Below are 17,908 nucleotides of genomic sequence, written 5' to 3'. Positions count from 1 at the left end.
ACAAAGAGTGGAACCTTCACTTAAAAGGATTATGGGAAGCTTCTGGAGGTCAGTCACGGTGTACTAAGGTTATTCCCTGTTTACACTGGCACCCCAGTGCAACAGCAGCAGCAGCGCTATACTCTATTCCTCTCGAGGAGGTGGAGTACAAGCAGCGCTGTAGCCATGGAGATACAGCGCTGTATATGCCTTGCCAGTGTGGACGGGGAGTGAGTTACAGGGCTTTTGGTGGCTTTATTGCGCTGTAACTCTCAAGTGTAGCCAAGGCCAAAGATGAAAAAATTCAATTTTCTCAGTAGCGTTACTGAACTATGCATAGTGTGTAGAGAGAGCTCTGAAATGCTGCAACACTACAGGAGCTTTGTAAATATCCCTTTGTATAGTTCACACTCCAGCACTGGCCTATTGTAATGATAATTCTTTGCAGCTATTCTGTATAGTGCTTTTCACCAAAGGAGCCCAAGGGCTTTCTAATCAAGAATTAATTAAGACTCCCAGCTCCTCCGTGGTATAGGTAAATGTTATGTCCCTATTTCAGTGAGGCAAAGAGGTTAAGTGACTTACTCAGGGCCATACAGTGATTTCTTGAAAGAGCCAGGGGAGAACCGTAGCCCACTTTGCTTGAAGATAAGAGAGATCTTTTTGCAAGTGCTGTCCTTATTTACGTGATATCATTTTACCATCAGAGCTATACAATCAGATTTACCTCTCCAATGAGATACTTGAGACTGCCCCAGGGAATTTTGTCATCATTTTGCTGGTAGGCTTTGGTCAAGTACGTATTCAGGATTTCCATGCACACCTAATAACAGTTATTACAATATGTTGGATGAGAAGTCACAAATTAGTCAGCCAAGGATACAGACTTATTTAGTTTTCACACAATTCTAATTCGTACATTAATTATCACGTCTTCCTCAAAAGAAAATGAAAAATAAATCTCACAACAGCCAGCAGGGGGAAATGTGTAAAGAGGCTGGATCAGGAATCTGGCTTCTTATTCTCAGCAATCCTGATACTGGCTAAATATAACCTTACACACTCAAGGGTCTACAGTGTCTGTGATGACAGGGAAAGGAGGACCACGCTAACTTCCTGTGAAAAGGAGAATGGCCAGACAGCGTATTTGCAAAGGTAACCTGTGCAAACCCAAGGGCCATTAGCTTTAGCTTCTTACCTGGAAATCAGATTCATTAAAATCATATGGTACATTCCAGCCAATCTTCCCAAACTTCCTTCTCTCCTGAACCACCGCATGGAAAAATGCTAAGACATAGACCAGTGATTTAAATGCGCCATGAGGGCATTGATCAAGGGCTTCATGGGGAATTTTGAAGTAGGTGGCTCTCATATTCAGTTTCAGCCCATTCGGTGGTTCTGTTACAACCTAGCAAAAAAACAAAAAAAAACACCTGTCAATTAGTTGGCAAACTATTAAATAAAGTTACAAATGTTACATGTTTGCTCTTCACATCATGCTAAAAATATAAAGAGCAGTTATATAACAATAGTGATACTTTATTAAGTATATTTAATTGTATTTTGAAATCAAATTCAAATATTTTATATTACACATTTTAATTAATGTTGCCTTACATCATTCTTCTGAGAAAGGTAAGGATTATTAACCCTATTTTGCAGATGGTGAAACTAAGGCACAGACAGCTTCTTAGCTTGAGTTTCAAATATGACAAAAGCCCTAATTTGTGCTTACAACAGTCACGGCTGTGCTCACAGACTGGGTATTTGCAGTGTTAAAATGAAGATAGACACACAGCTATTTTTTGCAGATCTGGGATTAAGCACTGCCGGTGGTGAATGTTTTAAAGATGTCATTGATACACTAAAATACATATTGGAATCAATAACAGTTGCCTAAGTGTCACTCTGCTGTGCTAACATCTGTCAGATAAAATGATAATTGTCTCAGCAATAATTTACAACCACAGACATAGTCACCACAGAAGGAAATTAGCACAGCATCTCTGGCTTGCCATTTATAAATAATCAGCTCATCTTGCTTGTGATAAATGTGTCTGCCTTATGTAGCAGCTGGAAACAATTGTCCCATCAGAACATCTGCCCTATTGACACTGTTGTCCAGCTAGACACAGACCTCAGTTCTACATTTTCAGCATTAGCGAACTGACAGGAGCTATTTCTCTGTATCTGGATATTTCTAACCCACTCATCACAGTGGTGTTTGGGGCTAAAGAGCATTTACAAGTTCACTTTTACTGACAGGGATTGATTATGAAATATGTGCCTAAGGGTAGCATCAGATGAACATGTCTATTAAATTTATTTCACATCAGTTGGAAAACCAGAGGATGAAAATAGGATCTTGCTTACCAAGAAAAAAGACAGCATTTAGGGCCCAATCCTGCATGCTGTATTCAGGCCAAACTCCCACCAAGGTCAATCAGTTTTCCCTGAGTAAGAGTGGTGTGTCATGAGTAAGAGTGGTGTGTCATGCCTTCTGCTGGTGTTTCACCCCTGTACTGTACCTTTAAAGACTTCTGAAGTATTCCAATGGGAAAGCCCTGAGTAGGGTCAGTAGTCAGCCACAGGCGGAAGTCTGGATGAGGTTTAGTAATTCTCTCCAATGCTTTCTCCAAATCAATCAGCCATTTCACCAAAAGATGGCAATTCTGCAACATTAACCACTGTCCGCGAGCCACTGCATTCTCCAGCAACTGTAGTGCAACCTGTGTCAATGAGATAGAAACAGCTGCCTATGAGTACAGCTTGCTTTGACCCTGACAGTGCAGGGATTCTGAATGGTTTAGTGCAGCCACCTGCTTCCTCACAGCAAGAAAACAGTCAGAGCATTTTCTTTCTTTCTTTTGCAGAATTCTCTTGGCACACTCAGGGGGAAACAAAAATGTCCAATTAAGCCATTGTCCCAATTCTCAGAGCCTCCCAGGAATACCTTGTGCTGGGAGAGATGCTCTTCTATTTCATTAACTGCTTTAAAAATAAAAACAGCACAAAGCTTTCAAACACTTGAAATGGGTAATGAAGTAAGCTTGGGTCATTAGAGTGGGGTTTTCAAAAGAGCTTAGTACTGCTCTAACTCAGCTCTCATGCCAATGGGAGCTGTGCCACTGATTTCAAATTATAGCAGAGTAGCCAAATGCTGAGTGTTTGTGAAAATCCCCCAGCCATGACAGAGCAGGGAAACAACTGAAGGTACAAAGAGAGCACAGATCAGGGTCTTTTTGCTTGCAAATACCAATATGCAGTGATGACTTTCCCCACATTCATATCAAGAGATGGAGAGGCAGGGACATTGACTAAAATCTGACAGCCTGCACAGCTGGATCTTTTCAACCACAACTGTTTTTTTGCTACAGGTGAGGAAGCAATTCAGAACCTATCTTTACTCAAACAGCAAATGAACTGACCAGACCAATATCTGCTCTCATTTTACAGACAGTGATTGCTCCTAGGGCGGTAATCTGGATGCCAATTCCCCACCCAGATTGCTTTGTTTCTAATACACAGGGTACGGCTTTCCCAAAAGCTGGGGGTTGGAACAGACGCAGGGCCAGACCCATAATGTCAGAAATGAGATCTGCTGCAGTCACAAAATAATGTACCGAAGGCAGCACACACTCCATCTCACTGAACTGCTTTGTCACAACAAAGTTACCTTTTCTTGGCCTTGTCCCATGGCGAGGAACTTGAGGCGATTCCCTCCAAAGCCTGTCCGATCAGCCAGTTTCATGAGGTCACTGGCAGGGTCAGAGCCAGGACTTAGGATAAAAACAATGGGCGAGTTAGGGGTGCTCTGCTCGAAGATAGCTTCAAAGCTGATCACAGGAGGCTGAACATATCTGGGGGAGAAGTACAATAAATTTACACAAAATATTTAAAATGCCATCTATTAGGAGAGTTAATCTGGAACTGGGACAAAGGGCTATTCATCTCCGTTTCCTGTTTAGGCAAATTATGCAAATGGCAATTAGTGATACTCTGACTTTTCTATAGTCCCTTCAATTCAAAGGATCTCAAAGTTCAGTACAAATTTAGGGCCTGAACCTGCAAACCCATCATCCCATGCAGTGTTTGCCTCACATGCAGTCTCAATGAAGTCAAAGGGACTATATGCAGGCCGTGTGAGGTTGCGGGATTGAGCCCTTTAACTGAAACACTATAGCTAGGGCTCACATCACACACTACTGAAGTATGGCCACCTGTGGTGTGGAATTTGACAGTTATTTAACAGCACACAGAAACAGTACCTATCTTAGGACATGATGGTATGTGGACTACTGTGTTCTACTCAGTGATGAGCTGCCAAAATCTTAACAACGGGTTCCCTATAAAAAGTTCTGATTTAACAATGGGTTCCCTATAAAAAGTTCTGATTTAAGGGATGTGCGACAGCATGTATTTTTTGTACCAATAGGGTTACCATACGTCCATATTTTCCCAGGAGGTGATTAAGAACCGAAAAGCCTGACATGTCCAGGAAAATACAGATGTAGTTTAACCCTACCTAAAGTTCTTTTTTAAAAAGATGGGGGCTGAACTAGAAATGAGCTCCGTTTCACATTTGTGGGTGGTGATCAGGGACAGTCTCAATTTTTGGGTCTTTTTCTTATATAGGCTCCTATTACCCCCTCACCCCTGGCCCGAATTTTCACACTTGCTGTCTGGTCACTCTAGGGTGTGCACATGTGTGGGTCCCAGCTGCTCCCTGCCCCCCCCCCTCATTAAAGCAGGTGTGCAGGGTTACTGCCCTGGGAACTGCAGGGCACCAGTGGATGTGGGGCTGGCTGCAGATAGGGGCGTGGGGCAGGGCTAGCTGGAGGCAGGGAGTGCCACGGGCTGGCTGTGGGCAGGTGATGCAGATGGGCGGGCTGCGGGTGGCTGTGGGCAGGGGGTGGCTGCGGGCGGCTGTGAGCAGAGGCTGGCTGCGGGCGGCTGCGGGCAGAGGCTGGCTGCAGGCAGGGGGTGGCTGTGGCAGGGGCTGCAGGCAGAGGCTGGCTGTGGGCAGAGGGTGGCTGGGGGCAGGAGCTGGCTGGGGGCAGGGAGTGGCTGTGGGTGGCTGGGGCAGGGGCTGGCTGCGGGCAGAGGGTGGCTGTGGGCAGGGGCTGGCTGTGGGTAGCTGCGGGCAGGGGGGCGGCTGCGGGCGGGGGAGGGGCGCAGATACTCACACGGGGGGAGGGGGGGGCTGCGAGCAGCAGGACGCAGCCCGGGACTCACGGGGCAGCAGCAGGCGCCCCAGGGCCAGAGGTCCAAAGAGCAGGAGCAGCAACAGGGCCAGGAGGCAGCTCACATGGCTCTCGCAGCACAGCGCAGCGCCCCCAGGCGGCCGGGAGGAGGAATTACAGGCTTCCCAGGCAGAGCCCATCAAAGCTTCCCTCGCAGGGAAGCTAGTTAACAAGCGGTTCTAAAACCTTCTAAATTTAACAACGGGTTCCCGCCAACGGGTGCAAACCGGCTCCAGCTCACCCCTGGTTCTACTGAAACCACGGGGGAGGGGGGAATTTACAGAGAAAGAACATCACCATTGAAGCTGGCAATTGGCTCAGACACAGGGCTAACACTGGCCCTAATGAAAAGTGTGGCATGAGCCTTAATGATCAAAGTGCTACAACATCAGTGCTGTGTACTGTAGCTGAGTCTTGTAAACATTACAACCAGAGCTGGTCAGACAATGGAATTTCCAATCTGTGAGAAATTCCAACATGCCAAAAATCTGTTTTCATTCTGAAACAAAACAAAAAGTCTGAATTCCTTGCAGAATAAAATATTTTTAAATTTTTGATATGGGGCCAATGAAATGTTTCATTTTGATAACGTCAAAACAATATAATATAAATAATAATAAACAACATTAACTATTATATATAATCTTACAGTAAAATTATAAAAATCAAATTAATCAAAATGATAAATTTGAAGCAAAATATTTTTACCTTTATCAAAACAAAATGTTTCAACATCCGCAAAACAAACCAAGAAACTCAAAACAATTTGTTTCAACGCCGCCCCCCTCTCCAAATTTTGTGAAAATTGACACATTCCTGTCAGAGGAGCTACATTTTGTGACGGACAACTGTTCCATCAAATTTTTTTCGAGCAGATCTAATTATAATTAATCTCAGCCCATTTTATGTATACTTTTAATGGCACTTTTCTTGTTAAATCTACTGATGTCACGTACATTGTGCACTGTAGATATGGGAAGTACAGCTGTTCAAAATAATGATACTTGTCAGTTTAGGGGTATGGTGTGTTGGTAGGAGGAAGAGCGAATGGCAAAGATTTGCATAATGAGAAGGACAGTTAATTTCATATAAAGTGAAATGAGCAAAGTGCTAACATCTTCCGGTAGAGTAGCTAGGGGGTTAGCACACTGCCCGTAAGACAGCTGCAGCTCCAAAAATGCTTATGTCCTCGAAGTTATAAATGCCAGCTAAAATAGGACACTTGCAATTCTTGAAAAATAAAATCCATCCAGTCTGTTACAGACCCTTTAACTATGCAGTAAGAGGCTAAATGAAAGGAGAAATGTACATGGCTATGCACTAGCATTAGCCCAGGAAGGCTCTGGATAAAAGCAGGGTATCATCAGTTACTCCTTTGCTCTCCTGTGAGCAAATCTGCCCTACATGTATGTACCTCAGTAAGGAAATACTGGACAGAAGACCTTCTGTATACGTTTTCCCCCACTTTAAACTGATTTTTCAATTAATTACCACCTGCTTTTTGTTTACTTTTCAAAGATCTCATAGCAAAAAAGCTTGTTAGAAGCTAACACAATTCATTTTGCATTCACATTTAGGTTTGTGTCCATGAAATATCAATTTGCAGTAGATGCTTAGCAATTGATTCAGGGTCTCTGACTTTCTTTGTTTCTTTTAAAATGTGTAAAGATTCTGGATAAAAAAAAAAGTATGACAGCAACTTACTTCTCATCCATTGTCAGAGTAACGTAGTCAGTCACTGCGCGATATACACGGTCTACTCGGAAACACCGCAAAAGCAGCAGCTTCTGAAAATGTGTGAGACTGTTTTGGTATTGCATGGGAAATGGTGATTGTTCCAGGGCATCCAGATCATACCACTGAGAAAGGAAATACAGCAGAGAACATGAGTTGATGAGCTGGACAAATCAACCAAGTTTATTAGGAAAGTCAATCTGATAACAGAACTGCAACAAGAGAAACAGCCATGGGGAAACAGAGAAAAATCAGAAACTAGAAAAAAATATTAAATAAATGCCAAAAATCAACTTTTTCAGTATAAAACATGTCTGTCCAATGCTATCTTCATACTTTCAATTTATGGTAATTGTCATAAGCTACAAATAAATGAAGTCACAAGCTCAAGACAGTAATAGATGGTCTAGGAGACGGTGAATCGGCGGTTCCTATTTACTCTCCCGCATAATGCAAGAACAAATGGACATTCAGTGAAATGGAAAGGCAGCAAATTTAAAGCTGATAAAAGGGAATACTTTTTTATACAACACATAAACTACTCTGTGGAACTCACTCCCAAAGGCGGTAAAAGCTAACAATTAAATAGGATTTAAAAAATGATTAAAGTTGAAATCCTGACTCTGCTGAAGTCAATGGCAAAACTGTCATTGACTTCACTGGGGCCAGGATCTCATGTTAGACATTTAACTGGAAAACAAGAACATCCACAGTTACATTACATAAGATGTTTTAAAACCCTCATGCTTCAAGGCATAAGCCAGTGACAAACTGCCCAAGGTCAGGAAGAAAGTTCCCCAGGCATAGGGGTTATTCCAGATCTGTTCATTATCAGTTTCTTGAACTTTCCCCGGAAGTATCTAGTACTGGTCAGTGTTGGAGACAGAACAGCAGACTAAATGGCTGACTGGTCTGACTACTGCAATTTCCATGTTTCTATGTAGATCATGCAATTACCCCACAGCTTCTAAAGAAACATCCAGTCAAGGAATTAAAAGGAAAAGCCAGTGACACCTCAAACATTTTTAACAGATTGACTCATGCTTGAATATTTAATTGGGGGGGAGGGGGAATACAAACTAGACTAAAAAACTCACTTCTTTCCATATTTCAGGATTTTTTTCCACGTCATTTGGAAGAGACCCAAACTCCTCAGGAAATAGTTCAGATAGGCGAATTATGTCCTCCCAGCCTTGATCCAAAAGCCAAGCACACGGCTTCTTTCGCGTACTCTTCTCCAGGGAAATATTGCCTAGTCACAATTCAGAAAACTAAATAAATATCACTATCATAAAAGATAGCACAATTACTTTTAATTAGTCTGCTGGAGAAACAGTTACTACTTTGCAAGTATTTTTATGCCGAGTTTATATTTTTGCCACTGTTTATGCATTTAACTGAAGATGGGCTCTTGGTGTAAAATCCTGACCCTTCTGGAGTCAATGGGAGCGTTGTCATTGACTTCACTGGAGTCAGAATTTCACTGTTGGCGTTTCTGCCATCAAACAAGCTGGAAACAAATGCAAGGGATCACATCCTCTACTGGTGTAAACCAGCCTAGGCCTATTGACTGAAACTAAGCGATGCCAATTTACATCAGCTGAGGATCCACTGTTTCAGTTACAACAGTGCTATAACCTGTTAACAGAAGTCAGTAAACTACTACTTTGTCTTTAGTTGAACAGATGCCAGGTATTTTTGTTGAACATCTATTTTAAAATATTCCTCGGGGCTCAGGCTCAGTATGCTAAGTTTTAGGATCTATATGACTTAAGAGCCCAAGTCCCAAGTAAATGGGACTTAGGTGTTTATGGAAATTTTACTAAGCAGCTAACTTTGATAGTCAAATATATGTAGTCAAAATCTCAATTTTAATTCTAGAAGAGCATGTAACTACTAGAAGGTATTAAGTTACCTTTTAAAAAGAAGTCCAGTTCTTCTTGTGGGACTCTACCATCAGCTTGTTCTATCTTGATAGTCATATTAAAGGAAAATAGTAACTTGTGTCTCTCAAACAAGCCTGCAATGAGAACACAATATTCTCATCAGTCTGCTTCTTAAAAATGTGGGCCTCAGATGAATTTCAGATCCAGATCTTGACTCTGATCCAGGGCCGCCCAGAGAATTCCGGGGGCCCGGGGTCTTCGGCGGCGGGGGGCCCCCGCTCAGGGGCGGCTCTAGACCCCAGCGCGCCGAAGACCTGGGGGGCGGCATTTGGCTCCGGTTGAGCTCCCGCAGGCAGGTCGACCGGAGCCCGGGACGAGTGACTGCGGCGGGTGCCGTGGTCCCGCGGCTCCGCTTGACCTGCCGCAGTCATGCCTGCGGGAGGTCCAGCCGACCCGCGGGACGAGCGCCCCCTCCGCAGTCATGCCTGCGGCAGGTCCACTCGTCCCGGGCTCTGGTGGACCTGCCGCAGTCATGCCTGCGGGAGCTCAACCTGAACCGCAGGGGCCCCAGAAAATACTCGTGGGGGCCCCTGCGAGATGCGGGGCCTGGGGCAAATTGCCCCTCTTGCCCCCCCCTCTGGGCGGCCCTGCTCTGATCACCCCACAAAGTTCAAGGTGGTGAATTTTGGTTCAGCCCACTGTAAAGATTTGAGCCTGCTACAACATTCACATCCAGATCTAGCTTCAGATTCCAAACAATCTCCCCTCCAAAGCTGCGAGAGGTTGAGATCCATGTTTCTGGTTTGGAACCACTGCTATTTGTAACTGATCGCTTATTAAAAGTAGAAGCACTTCTTAAATGTCAGGGGATGGAATACAGCACTTCTCTGCATCTCGGCGCAACCTCAACATGAGGGAAGAAGGGGTAGAGAAGGCAGAAGCATTAGCAGTGAATAGTGAATTCAGTATTTGTTGAACTACCTTTGACAGCACAAAATTACATTGCTTTGCCCAGCTGACCGAAGGCATGCCCATTACAGTCATTCAAACATACACAATGCCATCTCATTGCTTAATCACACTAACCTGTGCAGCCATAGTTATAGATGTTGAATGTCAATGTATCCATGATATTTTTTAGCCTCTTTGGAAGAATTGAGTTGGGCATGGATTTCCGAAGTGAAAACCCAAACACATCTAAGAAGGAGGCCAAGGAGTATTGATACATGGTGTTGACAAGGGCCATTTCAGACAAAACAAAGAACAAAATGGCACCCCTCTTAGCAGCAGGTCGGTAGCCATCTCGCAGCTTGTCAATGTCCACTGCCGTCTTCTCAGCCAGCTTGAGTTTCTCTGATACCTAGCAAGCAAGAAATGTGGATCCCAGGCAATAAGTTTATCTATATATAACTACTACACAGAACTATATGGTTAATGATACGCTGAGCTACACAATATTGAAACAGCGTTTTGAAATGTTATGAACAACTCTGCCAGGATTTAAAAATATATCAATCAGTAAACAAGTATCAGCATTTATAAAAAAATCCTATGACCACTGGCAGGTGTGCCATCAAAAGCCAGTTGCTGCCACAGACTCAAGACCATTTCCTTGAAACAATCCCACATTAAATAGTTAAAAATTCAAGTAGCCTGTTTTAAAGAAAAAAAAATCATATTAGTAAAAATTCTTTTCCCTCTCCAAGAATGCTTTAGTTCAGTTTATTAAGCTTCCAGAATATCTGTTTTACAATTGGAATATCTGTGTTACAGAGCACTGTATGTTTGTAAGAAATACTGGAAAAGATTTACAAATTTCAGTTAACCCTCAGTTTTAATAAAACCATGCAAAGATTATTTTGGAGTTGGAATAAGATGTTACAATAGATAGATAGATACATACATACATACTCACTTTTTTTTTAACTAAAGGTCCCTATTATAAGGAAGTCTTCTCTGAAGGTAGACTTGCCATTTGGGTGATGGAATAAAATCCTCCCCATGGCACTGAAATTTGTCATGATGTTAGATCATGAATTCATGCTCCAGGTGAAGAACTTTTGACTCACCACCATCACATCAAGCAAAACATTGTAAAGTGATGGTGTTTTATAAGCTCATGATTGACTTTGAGACTTCTGCACATTAAGGTATTTCCTCAGGAAATACCATGCTGCCTGGCCTCATACCTAAAGATAATGTACTTCTGAATATGGATAAACATTCCTGGGTCAGGTGGGCAACTCTGAGCAAGCAAATTCTTAAAGAACTAAGATTTCTGTCTTTGGGCACAAGTGCTAGACCTGTTCATGTATGGAGTTCTCATAGACACCTGCTCACCATGTAACTCTCAGCTCCTTTTCAACTTACATCCTAACTTAAGGAATAAAGGAGGATGAAACAAATCCCAGAGGAAAAACGGGGATTCTTAGGTAGAACAACGGTGAGATAAGGCTCTAATAGGTACCTCAGTAGCTTTGGCTTTTGTCTCCTCCAGAGTGTGCACCAAGTCCACATTATCCAACATGTTTCCTGTGGAAGTGGCCAGTTCCCGGAGGAGAGAGTCTTCCAAATCTTTCAGCAAGTTTTTGTTCTCGCTGGTTTCCTGGATGAGATGTTCTCTCTGCTCTTCTAGCTCTCTTCTTTCAAACCCCACAATAACACTGAGCAGCTGATCCTCCAGGCCTTTTAGTGTAACTATGGATGGAAAATGGAGAACCGTGTCCTTAGCACAATCTTTCTTAAAGCACAAGAAATAGTCAAATAGTTCCTTCAGGCTATATGATCTTATATAACTCTATGCCGAAAAGACAGGTTTAGTTCACAGCATTGAGTGTTGTTCTTCTATATCGGGTCTTACCTGACACATCTAATAAGCAGCATGTAGTTTAGTTTCCTTTTAGATTAAGCGGGAAGTGGAAAAATTTAACATTAAATCATAGAATTGTAGGACTGGAAGGAACCTCAAGAGGTCTTCTAGTCCAGTCCACTGCCTCAAGGCAGGACTCAGTATTATTAGAGGCTGAATATAAGGGGGAGTATAAACAATATAACATACATTGTAATATTATACATAGTTAACAGGTACTGCAAATTCCACTGCCAGAGAGCCAGGACATTTATGTCCCCTCTTCTGATGTGATCAGAGGGCTAGCCACTATTTACAGCACTTGTTCTCTGTTTTCTTACTCACTGAGGGCCAGATTTTGACCCCCTTACTGCTACTGAGAAGCAGCTTGCCTCATGAGATGTCAATGGGACTCGTGGAGAAAGGTATCAGACAACATGAGTAAGGGTGTCAGAATCTGCCTTTCATTCAGGCCATACCTGGATTTGCGGAGGGACACAACCAGCACTTAATCCAGACGAAACGCAGAGTAACTGCCTGGATTCATTGATTTCAAGCTAATGAATCTGTAGCTGGGCTCACTATCCCCTGGCTAAAAACGCTGGCACTTTACAATTGAACTCATGTGCTATGGTTTCTGGTACAAAAGAAAGGCTCTCAGCTTTTTGGCGCAATCGCTCATCTAAGCCTAGTTTATGCCCGACATTTGCACTACTATGCAGTTAATACTCTGCCCCTAACAATGTGCATTTGCTCACCTGTATAGTTGATAACCATGGCTTTTCCAAACACCGACGGGGAATATTTAGGGTTAGATAGCTTTGTGTTCAAGTACAATTTGAAGTTATTGTCATAGTCTACCTCCTTATCACCCAGCACGATAAATATTCGCCCCTGGGTAACTTTTATATTCTTTTCTAAGACATTGTCAATCACAGGATCTATGTATTCGTCTACGTCATGGAACAAGAAAGGACTCCCATACTTTATGGCCATTTCTAGTTGTTTAAGGAAATCAGGGTCATTAAAGGAAGCCATCTGAAAGAGAACAGAAAAATGGAAAGGTTTGGAAACAGTTAATATTGAATTCACTGAATATTTCTATTTTATAATAATTGCCAGTATTCATTAAGCTTGCTGTTTGTCTATGCATCTCTGCCTTTCATCCTACAAATGCTATAACCCAGATTGGGAGAGACCAAAGAAAGCACATTCTTGATTCTGATCCTCTGAGAAAAACTGTCTACTTGGAAAACAATTCTTTCCTGCTGCAACTGCACCCCTAAACACAATGTGGCCTAAACTTTTGTCTATCCTGTTCCTGCAAGCACTGGGGCTCTATGTGAGATGCAAGTCATGCACCTTGCAGCATGAGTAATGAGGCAAGCCCAAAGTTCAAGCAAGTTTGCAGGTGCCACGCAGGAATAGCATCACATTGTTGGGACTCCACCAGAACTTAGGTACGGGTACAGATGGCTAGGCAATGGAGCAAGGAGGGGAAAACAGTAGTTTTGAATGAGCTTGGAGGACTGGAACAGTAAGGGAATTGAGGATCATGGGAGAGTCATGTCCCGGGGAGATTAAGACTAAATAGTTCTTAGATACAACAGAATTTCACCTCCCCAAACAGACACCCCTTCCAGATGAACTCCTGAATTTTTGACAACATGCTTTATCACTGGAGACGGGGGGTCTTGGTGGCATCTGCCTATGGTCTCCCAAGTTCACACAGCACTAAAAGAGACAGAAGCATGATGTAAGCTGTTGCTTCCCTGCTGAGGGTAGAAGGAAACTGGAGCCCAGCATTCTTTGTTCCCAAAATTGGAGGTCTCTGACATGGGAGCTTGGCTTCTGGTGTTTCAAATATCCTGCTTCAATCCTCCACAGGCTGGATGCAGGGCAGGGTCACTATCCATTTGGATAATTGACTTTATTTTTAGATGCTTAATGGAAGTGCACTTCCAGCCTATTGAGGTTCAACCATCACGACTGTCAATTTCCACTAGTAACTGATGGCTTGGACAAGTGGCAGATATTTATGCATCTTTCAAAACAATAAAAATAAAATGAAAATTTAGCTTCACCCTCAGATTATTTTTTTCTTCTTTTCTTCTGATCCAATTTAATGCCTGCTGCTGGGGGTCTATGCACAAAGGGAATCGGCTAGCACGTGTTGTCAGAATGCCATTCTGCACAGAGAGCTCATCTGGAGGCAAACCTTGGGAGCCCCACCTGGGGAGGAAACAGAGTAAAAATTGCTGTGTGTTTTATTCTTTATGGTACAGCAGCGTGCTTCACTTACGGGTAAAACTGCCATTCTATGGAGCATTCTGTTACAACACCCCAGAACATACAGTGTATTAGCTTGTGAGATGAGGCATGTCTGCCTGGCAAAAACAACCTCCCAGCAGCGAGTCAGAGCCTGGGTCTACAGAACTGCACTACAGTGCTGAAAATAGCCATGCAGATGTTTGGGCTCAGGCTCTGAAGCCCAGGGAGGGGAGTGGGTTTCAGAGCCCAAGCTCCAGCCCGAGCCCAAACATCTGCTCAGCTATTTTTAGTGCCACAGCGTGAGCCCGAGTCTGTAGACACGGTCTCTGCGACTTGCTGCCACGGGCTCTCTTTTTGCCATGTAGACAGAACAATAGAATCCCAAGGGAAACAATTAAAACATCATTGAGTTATTTATAACTAGCCTGGCTAAAGCACTAATTAATGTGCCGTGGTGAATAATCCTGCACTAGCTGGAAAATGGTCAAAATAAGACAAGGTCTGGCCCAAATCCACTGAAGTCAATGAAAGGACTCCCACTGGTCTTTGCATCCCACTCATAGTGTGGATCTACTTTGTGAAACAAATTTTTCAATGGCATCATGTGGTACCAGCTATACTGAGTGCTATAGATGTGCAAAGTATAATGATTTATTAGAATCCAGGTGCTCAGTTCACAAGAAGAAAGCTGTTTTGTCTCACTGCCAGCCTTGGGATCTGAAAATTCTTCCTGGGATGTTTGTGCATCACAAATAATAAAGATTATACTCTACAAAGTCAGCCATTGCTCACCCCGGTAAAAGCCCACTGCATTGACATTCTGACCTCTCTTACACTTAGCTATCTAATCTCTATCCGGTATTTCTAGAGCACCAATCAAGGTATAGGACTTAGGGGCCTTCAGCTGGTAGCTAAGGGGAACAGAGAGCAGGAACAGAGCTCCAGACTGGAACTTTGTTAAAAATTCTGTTGATCAGTGTGAACAGAATACAGTATATTTAGTACTGGAGAGGGGTCAAGATTAGATAATAGCTGTATTGGTTATGCTTGGCTAACAGGAGTAAAAAGTATTTCAAATTTAATTTTGTCATTGGAGTAAGCAGACAGGACTCCAAATACACGGAGGAAGATCTCTTTGCAGGGCACTTTGAGATTCTCGGATGAAAAGGACTATACAATTATTATTCTCTATTGAGAAAGATGATCCTGTTTTCAAACAGTCAATTTTCAGAGGCGATTGTATGCTGATGGCTTTTTTCTGATTTCCGTGATTCAGTGCACAAACAGAGATGGGCCAAACCCAGCCCCTTCGAAATCCAACAATCTCCAATCCTGGATCCAGATTCAGATACAAGCTGTGTGACTCCCACCCTTCTCTACACCAGTAGCAGCTCGGCTGCTTTTTTTAAAGCTCAGTGATTTCACATACCTGCTAATCTCTACATCATCAGTCAGGAGGTTTTCCAATCTAAAAGGCTGGCTGAGAGGAATCTCTCGTGATTGGATATCTTCTTGCCACTCATGGTAGATCATCTCATTACGGAAATCCCAATTGAACGCCCCTTCATAGCTCAGAAAAGCAGCGCAAAGTAGACAGTCGCCTAGCAGCTTCACTTTTCGCATTTTTAACTCCTCTAAGTCATTTGTCCATCTGATAGGAAAATGAATGAATTCTGGGTCAGTTTGAGATCCTTTCTGCAGCAGGGGTCAGAGAACTCCATTTTGTGTAGAATAGCTGCAGCATTTCTAAACGGCGCATGTTTTCACTTCAGATTGTGATGAGCCTCATACCTACAATCAACCACCATATCACAGCAGTAATGGCAGCAGAAAGATCAATCTGACCTGGAACCTCCTTCCTTTTAATCTAAAACAAGTGGATTTGCATCATGCCTTTAAACAGTACTTAACTGCAGCTACATTTTGCTTTTTTCTTTTCAGTTTAAAAGATTAACTGTGAGTCTCAAGTATGCCCAGTAGCGACTTCTGGATTGAAAAAAAATCATATTATTCTTTTTTATTATTTTTCAGTAGCCAAAGTATGTTAGTTGTTTCACAGAAACAAACAAAACACACAGGGTGCAATTTTCAAAAGCACCAAGGGAGGCGGTGGAATCTTCATCCTTAGAAGCTTTTAAGGCCCAGCTTGACAAAGCCATGGCTGGGATGATTTAGTTGGTGTTGGTCCTCCTCTGAGCAGGGGGTTGGACTAGATGACCTCCTGAGGTCTCTTCCAATCCTAATCTTCTATGATTTTAATTCCCATTTTCAAATGTGACTTTCATTGAAACTTAGGCTCCTAAGTGCCTAAGTCACTTCTGAAAACGGGACAAACTCCTACATCACTTAGGTGCTTTTGAAAATTTTATGCATGGTCTCTAAATTTACATTTCAATGCAAAAAATCTCTCTTCTGGCACTAGACTTAACCTTATATTTTCAGATCCCAAGCCAGAGATGAGCTTGTCAGCAGCAATAAGTCTCCTTTCCATGATCTCTGCTTCTTCTTGTAACTGTTGTTTTTCCCTTATTGCAGCTTCATACTTGTCTCCCAAAGCTTTGAGCTCCCTCTGAATAGTCGCCAGCTCTGTCTGTATCTTTTCCAGATCACGTTTACTTAAGTAGTAGTTCCGTTCCAATCTAGCCACCTACATTATGAAAGACATTATGTGTTGTGTCAGAGGAAAGAGGAGTTTTATTTTTTGGTGCAAAATCATTGGTTTTCAACCTTCAATTAGCTAGTTCATATATGTTTCAGACAATCTGGTAATAAATAGTATAAGAAGAAAAAATAGGCACTGTTTTTCACCCAACTCCTCTCACCCCATACATGCATCATATGGTCTGATTCTGCAGTCCTGACACAGACAAAATGCTTAGCCCTGATCTAGCCAGGTACGTAAGCACATGATCAGTCTCACTGACATCCATAAGAGTACTGGCTGCCTAAGGAAAAAGGGATTAGGGCCTAAAAAAACATTTAGAGCCAGGACTTGACAAATGCACTTGCCCACTGGCAAGTGGCAAGCAGAAAACCGTCCTTGGTGACCAGAGATGTTTCCTAGTAGTATTGGTAGGATTTACACTTTCATTTTATAAAAAAATTACACTGCTAGCCCTTTTTAAACAGGCCATAAAAATGTTTCCTGCTTAAACCAGAGAAATGGATTCGATATACCACTGAGTCCCTCTATGCCCAAATGCCATGTGTATTATTTTAGGTGAGTTTTCAGTAGGCACCTATAACTTTCATCCCCGTTTCCCGCCTCCCCCCAATATCACATTACAAAACTCTTCCTTTTACTTCATGCGTTAATGCAAACAGAAACTGATATCACAGACCTATAATACAATTAAAAGAACAGCTTGCAATTGCAAGCTTGGCTTTGTAAAGTGCTTTGAGGTCTGCTGAGGAAAAGCACTATATAAGAGCTAGGTATTACTATTACAGTGGTTCTAGCAAACACCACTTTCATGGTTGTTAACACTTTGAAGAGGAGAAACACTGCAGTACATAAAATTGCCAAGTGTTATTTTTGTGGCAACAAATACTCTTCACAGTCCTTTATGTTCATATTTTCATAGTGTACCTTTTCTCTCTTTGGCCTGATTTCCTTAGCTACGTCACAGTAGCTCATTACTGCATCAACAAATTTTAACATTCCCAATCCTGCTCTGCTAACAGCTTCCATTTCTTCAAATGTCGTGTTAAGATTCTTTAACAGAGCTAAATGTTAACACACAAAAACTGCAAGTCAGTTTAATCACAATGCATAAATCACAAGAGCAATAGCTTTCCTTGTCAATCAAATCTCAACTAGCTCTCTAGTTCTGTGGTATGTATTGGAACAAGGATGTGATAACCAGTGCAAAACAACTGTACAGTATAAGGTTATGCTGCTGGACAATAATAAAACAAGCAAGATATTCTCAGCTATTCAAGGACTT

General features: G+C 42.5%; 1 protein-coding gene across 4 annotated transcripts in view; it reads right to left on the bottom strand.

Annotated features, from left to right (window-relative positions):
- The window catches only part of DNAH10 (dynein axonemal heavy chain 10), a 95,012-nt gene that overhangs the window by 7,364 nt on the left and 69,740 nt on the right, over window positions 1-17,908 (bottom strand). For all 4 annotated transcript variants that reach the window (XR_005589556.1, XM_039505084.1, XM_039505085.1 and 1 more), the window contains 14 exons: window positions 17,551-17,687; window positions 16,391-16,608; window positions 15,391-15,612; window positions 13,775-13,922; window positions 12,449-12,728; window positions 11,310-11,539; window positions 9,929-10,202; window positions 8,872-8,976; window positions 8,054-8,208; window positions 6,927-7,081; window positions 3,656-3,839; window positions 2,508-2,708; window positions 1,178-1,387; window positions 707-802 (listed from right to left, as the gene is read on the bottom strand). Coding sequence is in view for 3 of the 4 variants with exons in the window: in XM_039505084.1 (XP_039361018.1) it covers window positions 707-802; window positions 1,178-1,387; window positions 2,508-2,708; window positions 3,656-3,839; window positions 6,927-7,081; window positions 8,054-8,208; window positions 8,872-8,976; window positions 9,929-10,202; window positions 11,310-11,539; window positions 12,449-12,728; window positions 13,775-13,922; window positions 15,391-15,612; window positions 16,391-16,608; window positions 17,551-17,687 (2,615 nt within the window). In the remaining variant the exon portion in view is untranslated. The remainder of the gene's footprint in view (window positions 1-706; window positions 803-1,177; window positions 1,388-2,507; window positions 2,709-3,655; window positions 3,840-6,926; window positions 7,082-8,053; window positions 8,209-8,871; window positions 8,977-9,928; window positions 10,203-11,309; window positions 11,540-12,448; window positions 12,729-13,774; window positions 13,923-15,390; window positions 15,613-16,390; window positions 16,609-17,550; window positions 17,688-17,908) is intronic.

This window comes from Mauremys reevesii, linkage group 18, assembly GCF_016161935.1.
Source record: "Mauremys reevesii isolate NIE-2019 linkage group 18, ASM1616193v1, whole genome shotgun sequence".
Classification (NCBI taxonomy): Eukaryota; Metazoa; Chordata; order Testudines; family Geoemydidae; genus Mauremys; species Mauremys reevesii.
This window is presented reverse-complemented; position numbering and strand designations above follow the sequence as displayed.